The sequence below is a fragment of the Crocuta crocuta genome, unplaced genomic scaffold, assembly GCF_008692635.1.
Source record: "Crocuta crocuta isolate KB4526 unplaced genomic scaffold, BGI_CrCroc_1.0 scaffold85, whole genome shotgun sequence".
Taxonomy (NCBI): domain Eukaryota; kingdom Metazoa; phylum Chordata; class Mammalia; order Carnivora; family Hyaenidae; genus Crocuta; species Crocuta crocuta.
Window position 1 is genome coordinate 3,904,667 of NW_027530620.1, and position 18,513 is coordinate 3,923,179.

The window sequence follows — 18,513 nt, forward strand, 5'->3', positions numbered from 1 at the left end:
GATTAGCAGTAATCACAGAAGGCTGTTAAAATATGCTGCAGGCAACATTTTAATTAACTAGGGCCTTTAGTCTATAGTGATACACATTTGTGTGATCACATCCTTGTCATATTCTTTTAACACTTGTATTTATTCATATACTAATTGATATTTAATTCACAAGAGGTCTGTGAGTCATTAGTGAAATTAGCAAGTTGCTGCTATGTATACATGACTTACATAATCACTCTTCCCACCCTTTTTTTCCCCCAAATTAGATTTTGGACAATCTGGTAATCATGTACTTGTGCCTATGACATATAGGAACTTTGGTATACTAAATTATTTCACAATGGATAATCCAGATGCATTTTACAATCTTGAGTTCTTGCCATATACCACACATTCAGTTCTGTGGGTTTTCCTGTTTGACATTATCCCCTCTACACGAGCACTATAACTTAAGTATAGGAGGAGAGCTATATTAATACCCAAGAAAGAATGAATTGCTGTATCTGGCAGTGCAGGGATCCGAGGAGATTAATGATCTTGCCTGCAGCTCTTGTCATACCTTCCCCCACTACTGAAAATTAAATGTCATGTATAACAACTCACTCTTCATTACTTAATTACATGTGGAAAATGTGTACTGTTATAAAAACTCCTGGGGCTAGGGGAGGCCAAGTGAAACTGAACCCCATGGAAAGATTTAGTGCTGGCTGTCAAGCCCTACTGACTCAAAGTGAACTCACCGTGGGAGCTACCGTACAGTATTGATTGAACATATGTCTTGTTTTTGTCATTAAAAATATAAGTGTGGCCCGTTATCCTCTGGCCATATCCCTAAAAGATGATATTGACTTGAAATTAATGTGAATGTCACAGTCATCTGTGGAAGAAGTCCATCTGAAGAAGCGAATTGAATGTAGTCCTTACTATGCTCTTTATATCTAAATAAGAGGGGGAAAAGATTGTGGAAATAAACATGAGTTTAATTAACTTTCATAAAGAACTATTCATGCATTTATTCAACAAGTATTTGCAGGGTGCCTCCTTGTGTTTGGGCTGTGAAGTCCATGATACAAAGACTACAATCTCTACCTTAAAGGAGGAGGCAGAGAATAAGCAGTGTGATATCACTTCATCCAGTGATAAAGGTGCTGGGTACTTTAAGTATGTATAGAAGACACAGTTACCCTAACCTTTGGAGCCTTTGGGAGAGTATTACAGAGAAAGCTGCTGAAGCTCAGACCTGAAGGATAAGTAAGCAAAGTTATAGTATGTTCAGAAACCCAAAGGTTTCTGCAATTGGATATTATACACAATGTACCTGAACATTGACTTCTACAAGTAAAGCAATGGTTGAAAGTATCATTGGATGAGTACAGCTGTGTACATCACCTGCTTTGAAATCCGTTAGGAAGCATTCTTCTGACTCTCATGGACCATATAGAATGCAATGTCCCTTTTCAAATACACAATAAAATATCATCCATGAGATAATGACAAGATTTAAGGAAGAGGCCTGTCATTAGCACTAGGACTTGCAGGAGGAAGGAAATTAGAGACACTCTTCAGTTTCAAAGCTCTTCTGTTTCTGTGTTTTGTGGGACCATATGGTAGACCAATGTGAGTCTCTCAGGTGCTCTGCAATGCTGACTCTTTCTTAATTTCTTTGGTGCTTGTTTATTGTACTATCCATTTTAAAGAGTAATTTTAATTATTTATTGATTTTATATTTGTAAGTAGAATTTATAAGCCTTTTAGTTCAAGAACAAGGTAGAATAGGAGTGTTTTGTGTTTTGATCTTTTGTCAAGACATTGGACGTTGACAAGAAGTGTTGTTCCCTTTGACCTACTATGGTAACCTTGGGAAGTTGTACATTTAGTCCAGTTATGATTCCATTGGGTGGATTCCATTTCTGGAATCATCATGAAAGCCTGTGGCGTATTCTTTTGAATATCCCCAGAATCCATAACTTTTCCCTTTTTTGAAGGTAATTGGAGCTAGTCAATCTGAAGTGACCCAAAATTTTGCAGGGCCTTTCATGAATTGGATGAATTCAGTATATTAGATAAAGTGTTGCTACCAAATTTTCTTGCATGACTTATAAAGTATCTTTGAAAATCAATTTTATTTCATTATTTTAAGAAATTGGTAATTTCTCCTTTTCTTTGTTACTCCCCTTCCTAATGTAGTACCAACTTGGGGGAATTATGACTATATTTGTTTAATTTCTTTTAGCACTCCAACACCTAACTGTGTCTGGGCAGGCTTTCTTTCTTTCTTCCTTCCTTCCTTTCTTTCTTTTTTCTCTTTTCTTTTTTCTTTCTTTCTTTTTTGGCTGGTCGGTACTTCACCATTCCTTGTAGAATGTCTATTTCCTTAGGTGGACTTTCTTTTCAAAACAAACACGCACGCACGCACACACACAATGCATGTACTATGGTGGAACAGTAAAAACAGTACATCTAGATGCCTCTCTTCTTCTGTGTAACTTCTGAGATGTGGTCTAGGGTTGGTCATGTGACCTAAGCTTAGGCAATATGATACCTTTGCTTAGAACAGGAAACAAGTAATGTGAGTGATTTTATACAAATGGCGTTTATTCATGAAACCACAGGGCCTTTATGGGGGGGGTCCTGCTGTGACATCATTCTGTTTTCCTGCTTCCTTGTCCTCTGGAGGCCTCTTAGTTCCTATATGTTCCAAATCTGATCATGTAGTCTGCGTGTGTTTTGTGAGATCCCTGTATCCCTTTAATAAATTCCCCTTTGCTTTAGTTGGTCCAAATTCATTTCTCTTGCTTGCTGCCAAAGAATCTTAATGGATGAGAAGGGTGATTAAAGTGAGCTATCTGAACAAATCATGAGCAACCAGAGTAAGATAGTTGGTTCCTTCTGCACGTTTTTTGTCACCTGTAGGCTTTTAGCCTTGATTCTAACAAGTTTTTATTCTTCGAACTTCCTTAGCAAAGCACTAGACCCCTCAGCAGGTCTCCAGGGAGGATCTCCAGGATGACTTGTTTCCATTGCCAAACCATTCACTGGCTCTTGAAATGAGATTGGATTACCATGATTATCTCAGAGGAATCAGGCAGGATTTATCCTGCATTTTTACCTGGGGTGGGAGACGTCACCTTTCCCTTATAGTGAGGCTGGATATCTGAACATCATGAGGGCTTTCCTAGCCAGGATAAAGAGGCATGGCTGAGGGTATCTACTGCATTATCTTTCAAAAAGAGCCTCCACGAGCTTATTAGGCTAAGTCATCATGTCAGTCCAGTCCCAAGCTCTCCACATCAACCCTCCTACCAACCTGCACTGCCAGATACTTTATGGGCCACCTTTTCCTCGGCACAACTGACAACAATTATTTAGAACTTGCCTGGGGCCATGTTTGTGAAATGTGGGTCTGCATGCTGACTTACTCCCAGCAGCCCTCATTAGTGGCATTGTTTGTAATGCCAAGTAAATAAAGTTCATAATTCTACTGTCATTGGTCATTTAGTTCAGATTCAGCATATTGCTATTTTGGTGGTTTCTTCCAATTGGAAATTGAAAACTATTCAGTCTGTTCATAGAGTTTGAAACATCTCCTGGAATCTTTTCAGAAAGGAGTTTTGCTCCCACTGAAATATAATGATGTACTTTGTTTTATATGTTACTTCTGGTTCATTTATATTGAGCTTTCCTAGCCAAATGTTAATTCATTGTCATGTCCCAATTAATAAAGCAAATGTAGAGTTTATTTTTTCTGTTCTCAAGTGTCTCACTTCACTATATTTAGTACAATCAGAAAATAACATCTAGGCCTCTTTAGCTATGTTCATGTATTCCTCATTATTTCAGCTTCTGTGTATGTATTTAAACACTGTGCTAGGCACTAGAGGGTAGTTGTAATCATTTTAGAATAGACTTTTTAAAAGATGAAATCTGCCTATTCAGCTATCCTGGCCAAATTCAGGCATATAACTTTTGTTTTTCATACAGTGCTCTTTGTTGGCATAAAGTATAAGACCTTATAGGTTTAGTGAAAGTGAATTTCCAAGTGGCAGAACCACAGTAGTCTGGAGACAATAACGATTTTTTTAAATGTTTTTTATTATTTTTGAGAGACAGAAGGAGACAGAACACAAGTGGGCGTGGGGGAGGGACAGAGAGAGAGGGAGACACAGAATCTGAAGCAGGCTTCAGGCTCCGAGCTGTCAGCACAGAGCTTGATGGGGGGCTCGATGAGATCATGACCTAAGCCGAAGTCAGATACTCAGTCAACTGAGCCACCCAGGCACCCCGACAATAATGATTTTTAAGTGACATTCTAAGTAATTCAAATATATACTCTGCACACTTTGTTGTTGTTTTTGTCTTGCTTAATTTTTTTTAATTGTAGCGAAATATGTGTAACATGAAGTCCACCATCTTAACCATTTTTAAGTGTGCAGTTTGGTGGCAGTCAGTACATTGTTGTGCAGCCATCACCACTATCTATCTCCAGAACTCTTTATATCTTGTAAAACTAAAAATCTCTACCTGGTAAGATAATAACTCCCCATTCTGCCTTCCCTACCCCACAGCCTCTGGCATCTACCATTCTACTTTCTGTTTCTGTATTTAAATATACTAGGTAGAGGAGCCTGGGTGGCTCAGTCGGTTAAGCGTCCAGCTTTGGCTCAGGTCATGATTTCCCAGTTCATGAGTTCGAGCCCTGCATCACAGTCTGTGCTGACAGCTCAGAGCCTGTAGCCTGCTTCGGATTCTGTGTCTCCTTCTCTCTGCCCCTCCCCCACTCACACTCTGTATCTGTCTGTCTCTCTCAAATAAATAAACATTTAAAAAAATTTTAAAAGTATACTAGGTACCTCATAAAAGTGGGATTAGATACCATTTATCCTTTCGTTACTGGTTTATTTCGGTCACCATGTTTTCAGGGTTCATCCATGTTGTGGCATGTATCAGAATCTCCCTCCTTTTCAAGGCTGAATACTATGCCAGTGTTTGTATAGACCACATTTATTTATCCATTCACCTGTCAAGGGGCACATGACAGGGCTGCTTCTACCTTCTGACTCTTGTGAATAGTGCTACTATGGATGTGAGAGTACAAATGACTTCAAGACTCTATTCTTCTTTCTTCCGGATATATATACCCAGAAGTAGGATTACTAAGCCATATACAGTAATTACGTTTTTAATTTTTTGAGGAGCCATCATCCTATTCTCCATAGCAGCTGTACCATAGGGCATCCTACCGACAGTGGACAAGGGTTCCAGTTTCTTCACAACCTCGCCAACACTTGCTATTTTCTGGTTTTTTTGATAGCCATCCTATCGGGTGTGAGGTAGTATCTTATTATGGTTTTGATTTGCATTTCTCTGCTAATTAGTGATGTTGAGCATCTTTTTGTATGCTTATTCACCATTTGTACATCTTCTTTGGAGAAATTTATTTTCAACTGTTTTGCCTATTTTTTAATAAAATCAGGTTGTTTCATTGTTGAGTTGTAGGAATTCTTTATATATTCGGATATTAAGCTCTAATGAGATACGAAATTTGTAAACATTTTCTCTCATGTCATAGGTTCCTCTTCATTGTGTTGTGATCTTTGATGCACAGACATTTTTCATTTTGATGTAATCCTGTTTGTCCATTTGTTGTTGTTACTTGGGCTTTTCGTGTCATATGCGGGAAATCATTGCCAAATTCAGTGACACAAAGATTTTCCTCTGTAGTTTCTTCTAAGAGTGTTGTAGTTTTAGCTCTTACATTTAGGGCTTTGATCCATTTTGAGTCGATTTTGTATATGGTATAAAGGAAAGATTCAACTTTATTTTTTTACATATGAATATCGAGTTTTACCAGCACCACTTGTTGAAAAGATCATTTTCCCCACTGAATCCTCTTGGCATCGTTGTTGAAAGTCATTTGACCATACATGTGAGAGTTTGCAGGGCTCTCCTGTTTCATTGGTCTATATGTCTCTTATTATGCCAGTACCACACTATTTTCATTACTATAGCTTTGTAGCAAGTTTTGAAATCAGGAAGAGTGAGACTTTGAACTTTCTTCTTTTTTAAGATTGTTTTGGCTGTTCAGGATCCTTTGAGATTTCATATGGATTTAAGATGGGACACAGTCACTTTGAAAAGATGCAGAAATGCTCTTTGGAAAGATCTCTGACCATGATAAATGAAAATTTAAGACATTCTACCAACACATATACATACCACCCATTACATCAGATTTTCTTTTCCTCATTCATAAATTGCTGTTGTAGGCTCATCGTGCTTTCCTGAAGGATACGTATGTTCTTTTTTTTTTTTTAATTTTTTTTTAATTTATTTCTAGGAGAGAGAGAGAGACAGCGTGAGCAGGGGAGGGTCAGAGAGAGAGGGAGATACAGACTCTGAAATTGGCTCCAGGCTCTGAGCTGGCAGTCAGCACAGAGCCCGACGCGGGGCTCGAACCCAAGAACTGCGAGATCATGACATAAGCGAAAGTCGGACACTTAACCGACTAAGCCACCCAGGCGCCCCTGGATACGTATGTTCTTATTGTAGCCTGCTAATCTTCCTTTTGACCATAATTTGGTGTGTTCTTTTAGAGGTTATATTGGAGAGAGTATCCCATATTTATCCTAAGGAAGTAGTCAAGAAGTGTTTGGATTAATGCTTCAAGGAACGTGGTAATAAAATCATAAGAAATTTACTATTTGAATTCTACTTACAACTTTGATGGAATGAGCAGTAAGTGTATAGAGTTTTATCAACAAATCCCTGTAAATAACATGTATGTGCTTCCAAAATTGCAATGAAGTATTCCTGGAAGAATGGACTGAAGCTACTGAGAAAAGCTATGTAAGTGGTTTAGAAATTCAGAGGAGGGAGAGTTACTGTTGGAGACATGATTACAGCAAAAGCTGGTTAATGTTACCTGGGTAGATTTACATAGGAAAGAATTAAGTCCAAACTGCATGAACAAATTTAAATCAAGCATTTATCAAGTACCTTCGTATGTCAGATGCTAATAAGGTCATAGAATTAAGTAAGAAGTTCTTTATGAACTCCTAAGTCATGCAAATAAATAATTATGCATCAGATAAAACAAGCACCTATCAAGGGATCGCTGTGATGTTGAGTTATTCAGATTGCATTTCCAGGCTTATTTAATGGGAGTGTTTTTCACAGTTGAGGAGGGAGGAATTTGGGATTTGAGACATACAGGAACCAGAACAAGGAAACCAGTAGCCTCCCTGTTGCCATAGTACAGACAACTTGAAAAGTACATGAATTAGGATGGGGCCATGCTACTGGAAAAAGAGAAGAAAGAATGAAGTCTAGAACAAAACCATCAGACTTAATGATTTCTTTGGATATGAAGGTCAATGGCTGAATGGATTAAGGGTAACTGAGCACTTAGTCCCTGAAATTTAAGCATCTGACACTGAACATCATAAAACCATAAAAGATTAAATGTTAACAATTGTTATTGTGCTTTGGTGTTTCTGCATTTATGCTATGTCACAGCGGTTCTGTTAGAAGATACTATCCCAGTTTTACAGGTTAAGAAGCCAAGATTTTAAAAAGTTGTTTCGTATCTTGCTTACATCTTAGTGATAGAATCTGACCTTTGCCTAGGTCTGCCTCGCTCTAGGTTTCTTGCCAGAATAGCATGGTTGTCTTATGCTACATGTAACAGTGAATTTATGTTTTAATTGGGGCACAGTTTACATTCAGTGTAATAGATTTGAGGTATTCAGTTTGTTGTTTTGATGATACAAAATAGATACATGTGTAACCTTCACCCCCCAAAAAATATAGAACATTCATCCCAAAAAAGTTTGCTGTTGCTCCTTTCAACCAACACTTCCTGATTTCTGCCATCATAGATTAGTTTTGTTTTTCTTTTTAATTTTTTTAATGTTTATTCATTATCCAGAGAGAGAGACAGATAGAGGGTGAGTGAGGAAGGGATAGAGAGGGAGACACAGAACCCAAAGCAGGATCCAGGCTCTGAGCACAGAGCCTGACACAGGTCTCAAACTCACGAACCAGGAGGTCATGTCCTGAGCCAAAGTTGGCCGCTCAACCAACTGAACCACCCAGGTGCCCCAATTTTTTCTTAATTTTTAATGTCTATTTATTTTTGAGAGAGAGACAGAGCATGAGCAGAGAAGGGGCAGAGAGACACACACACACACAGAATCTGTCAGCACAGAGCCTGATGCAAACTGTGAGGTCATGACCTAAGCCATAGTTGGGCACTCAAATGACTGAGCCACTCAGGTGCCTCACAGATACCCCATTTTTAACTGTTACTGAACTTCATGTAGATAGAATGAAACAGAATTAATTCTTTTATGTCTGGTTTCTTTCACTTTACATAATTTTTTCAAGATTTATCCATGTTTTTATGTGTATCAATAGTCCCTTCGATTCCTGAGTAATACTCCAAACTATCAATATACCATAATGTGTTGGTCCATTCTCCTGTATGTAGACATTTGGTTTGTTTTGAGTTTTTAGCTATTCTGCATAAGATACACGCATGACTTCTAAAAATAATGATCATAGAATAAACTTGTATAGAGCACGTTTGAATTGGGATAAGCTCAATTATGTTTCAGTGAACTGACAACCAAATCTCAGGGGCTTGAAGCAACAAAGGTTTATTTCTTTATTATGTTACATATCCATCTGGGTTAAGCAAGGAGACTTTACTGTTCACTTTGGTCATTCAGTTACCCAAGACCTCATAGGTTCCATCTCAACATGTATTTCCATAAGTACCAAGTACTTACTTGGTTCAAGAACCAGCTCAATTTAAGAAAAGTACAAGCCAGAGGATTTTTGAATAGTTCTAATTACTATCACAGAAGAATATGGAGAGAATTACTCTCTGCTATATTTTTTACCATGCTATCTGCACTATCAAACATGATGACTATTTTAAAGCATTTTATAGCCATTATATCTGCACCAGGACTAGGTAATGAAGATATGACGCTCGGAGCTTACATACGAAAACTTGATAGAGTGAGCAAACCCAGAACCTTTCATGCTTCTTGCCCTAAGGAAAATTATGAAATAGCTTTAAGAGTAAATTGTGACCTAGTGGAACTTTTCCCTTAGGTGGGTCTGGGACTGTTAGCTTGGGTATGTAAGAGAAGATATATATGGCTCTGGGGCAGGTTGTTAAAATGGGAAACTCTGTAGTGTAGTAGTTAAAACAGTGGGTTTTGAGACCAGACTGCCAGGTTTCAACCTCAGCTCTACTATTCATTTGCTTTGTGAGTTTGGTCAGGTTGCTTACTCTCTGAGTCAAATGAAGAAAATCATTGTAATTACCACATAGGGTTGTTATGCAAGTCAAATGAGTTAATCCATGAAAAACATTGAGAACAGTGGTTTATGGTTATGTTCCTGGTGACCGTGTTTTCCAAATCAAAGAATTGTGTTGTGTACTAGTTTTCTCTTGCTGTGTAACACATTACCACCAATTTAATGGCTTAAAAACACCTATTTATTAGCTCACAGTTCTGTAGATCAGATGTCTGGCACAGCATGACTGTGTATCACAAGGCAGAAATCAAAGTGTTGGCCATTCTAAGTTCCTGTCTGAAGTCTTGGAAAAAATTCAACTTTCAGGTTTATCCTAGTTGATGTCTTGTATGCCCTTGCTGGTTCTCAAATGAAGACTACTCTCAGCTCCTAGAGGCTATTCATATTCATTGCCACATGGCCTCCACCATCATCAAACCAGCAATGGTATTTCTTTTTGTTTGTTTGTTTATTTATTTTGAGAGAGACAAAGTGCAAGTGGGAGAATGACAGAGACAGAGGGAGACAAAATCCCAAGCAGGCTCCACGCTATCAGTGTGGAGCCAGATGTGGGGATCGAACCCATGAAACTATAAGATTATGACCTAAGCTGAAACCAAGAGTCAGACACTTAACTTAACCGACCAGCCACCCAGGCATCCCCCACAATGGTATTTCTAATCTCTGACTTCCTGTCTTTGACCTCCAAGCATTCCTTAGGATTCCTGTAAAACCAAGTACTAATTTAGGAGATCAGGGTATTGGGGCTCTGGGAAGTGACGTCTACAGATTTAAAGGACCCATGTGATTGGGTCAGGCCCAACCTGATAATCTTTCTTTGTCTTCTAGTCAGCTGCTGTGTAATATAACTTCATCATGGAAGTGAAATTGATCCTATTCAATATGTAAACCACGGGGCAAGAATCTCGGGAGCCGTCTTAGAATTCTAACTGACACAAATACCAATGAGTGTGTTTTTGTAACAAAATAGAATTGAAATCAGGATCTAGAATATATATTTATGATAAATATAAGTATATTCTACAAACAAACTGAACTGGAAGGTGTTCCTAGAATCCGTTTGGAGAAAAACTAAATTAACAGTCCCTGTATAGTTAATTCCATTATTGTAATTGTCTATTTACTTTTATAGCTATATTCCTACTAATTGCTAATACCATCAAAGGCAGAAATGATGTTTTATTCAACTTTGTACCCATAGTATAAATATTTGTTAAATAAACTAAGTGTATTCAAAACAAAATCAGAGCTATATTATTGAGTTTACTTTAATTAGGAAATGCTAGGTAGCTTAAATTAAAAGAATGCAGGGGGTGCCTGGGTGGCTATTAAGCAACAGACTCTTGGTTTCAGCTCAGGGCATGATTTCATGGTTCATGAGACTGAGCCCTACATCAGGCTCTGCGCTAAGAACACAGAGCCTACTTCGGATTCTCTCCTCTCTCTCTCTGCCCCTTCTTATCTGCACGCCCCCCCCCCATTTCTGTACAAGTGCTTTCTCCCTCTTTCTCTCTCTCTCTCTCTCTCTCTCAAAATAAATAAACATTTTTAAAAAATAAATAAAAGGAGAATGTATCGTAAGAATATAAGGATGTCTCGGGGGCTCTTAAGAAGGAGCCATACAAGTAAGACTAAAGAAACCAGGGTGGAGGGGCACCTTGGTGGTTCAGTTGGTTGAGCGTCTGACTTCGGATCAGATCATGATCTCGCAGTTTGTGAGTTTGAGATCTGCTTTGGGCTCTGTGCTGACAGCTCATGGGGCCTGCTTTAAATTCTATGTCTCCCTTTCTGTCTGCCCCTCCCCTGCTCATGCTCTTTCTCTCTCTCTCAAGAATGAATAAATGTTAATAAAATTAAAAAAAAAAAAAAACCAGGATGACTCCAGAGGTGTCAACAGAAGGGACTTCTCAACCACCCCTTTAACCTTGAGCATTTCAATTGTTATGATCTAGCTACTACACTCTTGATGTCTGTGTCTGTCCTAAATTTTGAGTCCCTGGGAAGAATCTGATTAGCCCAAACTAAGACAGGTGTATTCCCCCTACACCCACTGAGGTTGAGGCAGACTGTCATTGTTATACAGTGTAGACATTGCTACTCTGGCCCATTCAAGGAACCACTGTGAGCTAGGCAGACACCCCAAGAAATGTCCCTTAACGTGACAAATACTGATAGCTGCCTGGCTAGAGGCAGTATACCATCTTTAACTAGTTGAAGCAGCTTGAAAAACACAGGGCATAGTTTTGATAGTTCTGCTTCCGTCTTTTTCCTGCTTTGTTAAGATCACTTTTATTTAACAGACATTTATAGTACTCCTACTCTCCATCACATACCCTATTGCAAGCTGGGGGAGATGCAAAGCAATAAGATCCCATCCCTGGGCTTCGAGAGGGAGAGAGAACAGCACAGGTGATTTTAATAGAGCATGACAAATACAGTGACACAGACATATATATCCAGGGTTCTGTATTCTGGAAAACTAGTCTCACTCTTACCCATGGCAGCACTCCATTATCTCTCTCCACAGCTGTTGAAGGTAATTATAAAAACACCAACAAGCAATTCTGATTGTGTCCTGTATGGGGCACCTGGGCCTCAAAAACTTACATTCGTTATATTGGAAAGGAAAGGTAAATTATAAAGCAAACAGATTTTATTCCTCTTGAGAATCACAAGAGAGAAAGGATCAGAGGGTCCCCAGAAGTCGTTCAGGTTGACTCCTTGTTGCAAGTGTGAATGCCTTCTTTCCTTTGGCTTCCCTCTTCCTACTCATTTCTCTTTAAAATTGTCAGGTCTTTGCTTACTTGATGTGGAGGTGTGTGAACACTCCCTGGTAAATGGATTATAAAGGATTATGAACTGTAACTTCTCAAAGCAGCTTTCTGCCCTCCATTGAGAGTAATTGTAGGTGTTCTATTTAGTGAGGTTTTAAAAAAAATTAATATAGAATTGAAAGACCATTAAAGTCCTACTCATTTGGAGAAAATCATTAAACTGTGAAGGGATAACATGGCTGATTTGAAGTAACTTGGTCCAGGTAGTCATGACTTTTCAGTAAGAATTTATGTGCAGCCATATTTTTAATGCCAGTAACCTTTGAAAGAGGTATGAAAAGCCATCTGCTTAATTACTGCCAAATATACTCTGCCCCATGAGCTCCAAGTCTGGAGCAGATGCGTCCTGTTGGCTTTCAGCTCGAAGCTAGAGCTGAGTTCCATTGTGCTATTCAGTGGAGGAAAATAAATGTGAAAAGGAATTACCACTTTGAAAATGCTGTTACTTACCCAAAGGTGACTGATTGTTTCTTCTGTGTATGAGCAAACTGCTGAGAAATGGATTGTACTCCCTGAAAAACAGTAGCCACCTCTTAATGTAATAGTGCATGCTCAAGGCATCTGTGATGCTGTCAGAAAAAAACAGATGCATTCTTCATGTGCTGTGTCACTTTATGGTTCTAATTTTTCTCCCTTTTGCTTTGGTTTGGCTCATATGCTAGATAATCCAAGAATCTTAGAAGGTTAGAATAAGAAATGATACCTAGACTTCATCTCTTTATTTATACTCTGCCTAGTTCCACAAAAAAGTTTACATCAGCCTAGACTTCTTGCAGTTCAGTTCATTTAACAACTCTGTTAAATACAGACTGTTTGGCAGGGACTGTCTGCCCTAGCTAATGTAAGAGACAGTAGGAAGGACATGGTTCCTGTCCTTGGAGTGCTTACCATCTAGAAGCACATGTTTACACATATCAGTTAGGTAAATTATGAAAGATAAGAACTATATATATATATTATATATATATGTATTATATAACTATATTATATAATATAACTACTATTATATAGGGTGCTATATGCATACAATGGAGGTCCTGGAAGGCTTGTTTCAGTAAATGATGTGTATGGTCAGCTAGGGAGAAGAAATAAGAATATAAATCATACAAAGGATTGGGGCAATGGGCAAGCGGAGTGGAAGGGAATAAGGCTAGCTAGTTCCCTGAGGTGATTGGAGCTTGGCTCAGCTGAGAAAGGGGAAGAAAGCTTGTTTGGATGGACTAGAGCCAAGTGAGCCAGAAGAAGAGAGCAAGCCAGAGATGGAGACTGGGACAGATTGCTCAAGGCCTTACAGACTCCCTAACCATTGTGGACTTGATCCTAAGTATAATAAGCCATAGGAGGATTTTAAGCAAGGAATAGAATATAATCAGATTTATGTATTAACATAATAATGCTGCTGGGTGAAGAATAGATTGGAGAAAGGATGAAGAATATAAATAGGGAGACCAAATAGGATGCTCTTAATTGTAACTCTGGTGAGAAATGATAATAGTGGAAAGACTCAAGACACAGTTTGATGGTAGAATTAACAAGGATTCTTGGTTGGATACACAGTTGAGGGGTTAGAGGTTTCAAGAATGACTCCTCAGTTCCTGGTTGAACAGTGGGGCAGATATTGTTGATATTTACTCAAGTAAAGAGTGTTGATCATGGAACCCTCTGGCAACTGATGGGGATAAAAAGATCTATTTTATTTGAGATGTTTGTAAGTCATCCAGTGGAGATAGAAAGTAGGAGTTAGATATGTAGATTTTGTAAAAGACCTGGGCTAACCATGTGAATTTGGAAACCATCAATATAGTTAGTCTTTTGACGTAAGGGAGTAATTCACTTAATTGAGGTTACTGAGCTCACACTGGAGAAGGATGGGTGGTTTAGAAATTTAATAAGGAAGACAATTCAGGTAAAGGCAGTGATATGATTAAATCACCACAGCAGGAATGACATGGACCAATGTATCTTTTTCCTATTGGTGAGAAGTAAAAAATACCTTGGGGTGGAATTTTGAATGCCATCCCAAGCCAGGTAGTGCTATCCTGGATATACTGGTCATATGGAGAGAGATCCGCAAACAGTCTTAGAGCTCTGCATACCAGGAAGAAGCATTTTTGTGATTTTCCTTGGTTTATGGTGTGAAACCTAAAGTCGAACTTCACATAAATCTTCAGATAATTATTACTGGTTATACGTCATGAGTGAATAGTAAAGGTTAGATCTCCCATGGAATCACTGCCTATCATTTGCAGGTAAATGTCGTGGAAATAGGCCCAAATAATCAGAACTGGTGTTCTAGGAGTTGCTCTGTTCCTGTGACCCTGGTGATGAAGTTTTAGCCCCCACCTTCTCTGTTCCCATGAGGATGAGGAGGAGTGGAGTTAAGCCCACGTCTGTCTGGATCTCTGCTCTCCCCATCCATCACTCCTCCTCACAGTGTCCGCCCATGCAGGCCTGTTATACACAACCCATCACTTTTCATTTGTCAGAACAAAGTTAGAAGCCAAGTGAGGGGCCGGGAACCTTTCCAGTTCAAAGAAGAAAATGCTCTGGACATTAATGGGCCTAGAGGTTACACACGGCTGTTCGAAAAATTTATACTTGACGGTGCTAAAAGAGTTGATGTCTTTCCAAGATGATCTTCAGCAGCACCTGACTTGCTAAGCAGGGTCTAGCTAACCCCTAGCATCATCATTCTCTGTCACTAATAACCACATCTTAGTGTCCCCGGGGTAATACATCCCTTCTCGTGCTTAATAGGTTTGCATGCTTAAAGACAGTACACATCTGTACATATTTTTTATTCTAAGGTGATGTGTATGCGTTTTCAACAGAGGAAATGATTGTAACTTGAGCCAGAAACTTAGCATTCGGTATGTACTGATTCTGCCTATTTTCACATCCACAGAAATGAAGATGCAGTCAATCAGATGGCCGTTGCTCCGTTTCCATTACCATCAAGTTCCCCGTCGCCTGTTGAGGTAAAATGACTCCTTATGAGCTTGTTATGACTTAGATAGATTATTTTTTCCAATTCTAGCATTCTTTGATTTTCCGTACCTGCTATTCCAAATTCATAGAATTTGTTAAATAGAGAATTTCACTAACTAGAAAGTATTTGAGGTACGATTATAAAGTAATGTCAAAGATATTAGAACTTAAAAGTATTGCCTTCCTCAAAGTACCTTAAATTTTCCTCTAGATCCATAATTTGTCCTAAAGGGCACTTCAGAATTTATTAGAAAAAATGATCTTTTTAAAGTTTGTATTTAAATTCCAGCTATTTAACATACAGTGTAACGTTATTGTCAGGTGTACAATTTATCGACTCCACAATTCCATTATAACACAATTATAACAACAATTGTTGCTTATCACAACAAATGCCCTCCTTAATCCCATCACCTATTTCACCCATCTACCCACACCCACCTCCCCTCTGGTAAGCCTCAGTACCCCTTTCTTTATGTTTTCGAAATACTTTCATACCTATGGTCACAAGTATCTTTAAATAATTAATCTGTTAATGGAGAAATTACTAGTACAAGATTGCCATCACATTGATCTAGAGGTAGACAGACATACATTAGATAGCTAACTAGCTATATAATCAAGTGTCTCTTCACCTGAGGGAATATTACATTCTCTTTACATTTTTTTAATTTTTTAATTCCAAGAAGAAAAAATACTTTCTGTAACTAGTCAAACCATACAGAATTATTAGAAGAAAAAGTTAATTTTCCTTTCCCTACCTCCCCAAGGAAGTTAATATTTACTGTTTAGTATCTTTCCATATTCTCTCCTTTTCTTCTATGACAAAAATAAACAGCTATATGTGAATAGTGTCTCTTTTAGTAAAAACCTGATTGTATAGTACACATTCTTTTCATTCAACAAGCATTTGATGAGTGCATATTATGCATCAAACAGTCTTGGGTATTAGAGACATAGATGTGAATAAAACAGAAGCTCCTTGCTGTGATTCAGCTTACATTCTAATAAGGAAATTAATGAGTAAATACGCCAAGAGAATTATCAACAGTGGTCAGTGACTTGGAGAGAATTAAAATAAGGAAAGTAGCTTGTGATCACTTTTGTTGGTGTTAGGGTAATCCTCTTGGACAGGTGAAATGTAAATGAGATCAAAATGATAAGGAGCCAGACAAAAAACAAAGGGGGAGAGCTTTCTTTGCAGAAGGAACAGAAATAACTCTCAAGTGAGAATGAGCTGGGGCGTTTGAGGGATATGGCTGGAGGCATATTGGGAACCTGGGATATTGGGAACCTGGGGACTAGTATGGAGCAAGAGCTTTATGAGTCAGAGTAAGAAGTTTGGGTTTTATCCTATGTGCGTTGGAAGCCACTGAAGGCTTTGTAATGAGGTGATGAGATGACTTGATGTACGGTCCATGAGGTAGAGGATGGACTACGGGAAAGTAAAGGTAATACACTAGAAGGCGTAAGCCATCCTGAGGCCTGATTGCAGTTAGATGAAGATGGTGGTTTGGTATTGGAGGTAAAGAAAAGTGAGTGGGTTTTTGGTGTTTTGGATGCTGAGTCAGACTTGATTGATTAAATGTGGGAGTTGAGGGGAACTCATGAATAAACCTAGATTTTTGGCTTGAGCAATTAGGTGCATGGTGGTGCCATTTTTTACAGTCTGTTGAAGAATAGTTGTTCTGGGGAATCCTGGGTGGCTCAGCCGGTTGAGTGTCTGGATTTGGTTCAGGTCATGATCTCATGGTTCATGGGTTCAAGCCCTGCATCGGGTCCTGTGCTGACAGCTCAGAGCCTGGAGCCTGTCTTTGGATTCTGTGTCTTCCTCTCTCTCTGACCCTCTCCTGCTCACACTGCCTCTCTCTCTCTCAAAAATAAATAAAAATACATTGGGAAAAAAATTTTTTTAAAAAGAATAGCTGTTCTTAGACAGAGAAGTGGAAATTAAGAGGTTTATTTTAGATAGGTTGAAATGCTTAGCATACAGGCTTCTGGTATAGATTCTATTCATTTTAAAATTTTTATTTTTTTGCTCAATATAATGGCCATATTTTTTCTTTTATAGTTTATTGTCAAGTTGGTTTCTATATAATACCCATTGCTCATCCCAACAAGTGCCCTCCTCCATGCCCATCACTCCCCACCCCCAACAGCCCTCAGTTTGTTCTCGGTATTCAAGAATCTCTCATGGTTTCCTCCCTCCCTCCCCAACTAATTTTTCTCCTTCTCCTCCCCTATGGTCCTCTGTTAAGTTTCTCCTGTTCCACTTATGAGTGAAAACATATGGTATCTGTCCTTCTCTGCCTGACTTATTTCGCTCAGCATAACACCCTTGAGTTCATCCACGTTGCNATGGCCATATTTTAATATCCTCTATTATTTCCAGCTTCTGTTAATGATCCTTTTTTTCTCATTAATGCATAATAATGCATAAATATGTCTAGTATAAAGATACTAGACACTCTCCATGTATCTGTTGTTTACCCCCACCCCACACACCTTGGTCTCCCTGACACTTATGTCTTTCTTCCTATTGTTTCTTCCATCTGGGTTGACTTTCCACCTCCTCCTTATTAATTCACAACCAATTATTTCTTGAAGGATTGCTTTTTGCAAGACTCCCCCAGGGGCACCTGGGTGGCTCAGTTGATTCAGTGTCTGACTCTTGATCACAGCTCAGGTCTTGATCTCAGGGTTGTGAATTCAAGTCCCATGTTGGGATTCTGTGCTAGACATGAAGCCTACCTAAAAAAAAAAAAAGCAAAAAACAAAAAACAATAGAGCTCCAAGTTTTCTATCATTCAAAATAAATAAAATAATGCATAGCACCTGGAATATAATAAATGTTGAAATGTGAGATATTGTTATGACCAACTTCGTCTCACATCTTTCCCTTCAGTAATCTTAACTCCCTTCATAGTTAAATAATATTCATAGTTCATTTAAAAAGTAAAAATTATCCTTTGTGTGATGTCACCCGGGCCTTACAGAAAAGAGGATCCCATTTCTAATTGAGTTTCTCAACTAGGATTATGTTGCTTGTAGTTCTCTCACCAGCTCAACATTTTAAGAATGTAGGACTATATGCACCACAGTAAATTGTATACTTCTTGCAGGCTGGCCTACTATCTTCTTGACCACTGTCTTGGCTCAGGTCATGATCTCACACTCTGTGAGTTCGAGCCCCACGTTCAGCTCTATGCTGACAGCTTAGAGCCTGGAGCCTGCTTTGGATTCTATGTCTCCCTCTCTCTCTGCCCTCCTCTGTTCATGTTGTGTCTCTCTGTCAAAAGTAAATAAACATTAAAACAAAATTTTTTAAAATATTTGTTGAATAAGTGAATGAGGTGAACCATATTTAGGC

The 18,513-nt window shown here is 38.6% G+C and overlaps 1 protein-coding gene across 4 annotated transcripts in view; it reads left to right on the forward strand.

Moving 5' to 3' along the window:
- Positions 1 to 18,513, forward strand: part of PATJ (PATJ crumbs cell polarity complex component) — a 391,357-nt gene that overhangs the window by 216,501 nt on the left and 156,343 nt on the right. For all 4 annotated transcript variants that reach the window (XM_077768086.1, XM_077768084.1, XM_077768085.1 and 1 more), the window contains one exon: positions 15,061 to 15,133. In XM_077768086.1, coding sequence (XP_077624212.1) covers positions 15,061 to 15,133 — 73 coding nt within the window. The remainder of the gene's footprint in view (positions 1 to 15,060; positions 15,134 to 18,513) is intronic.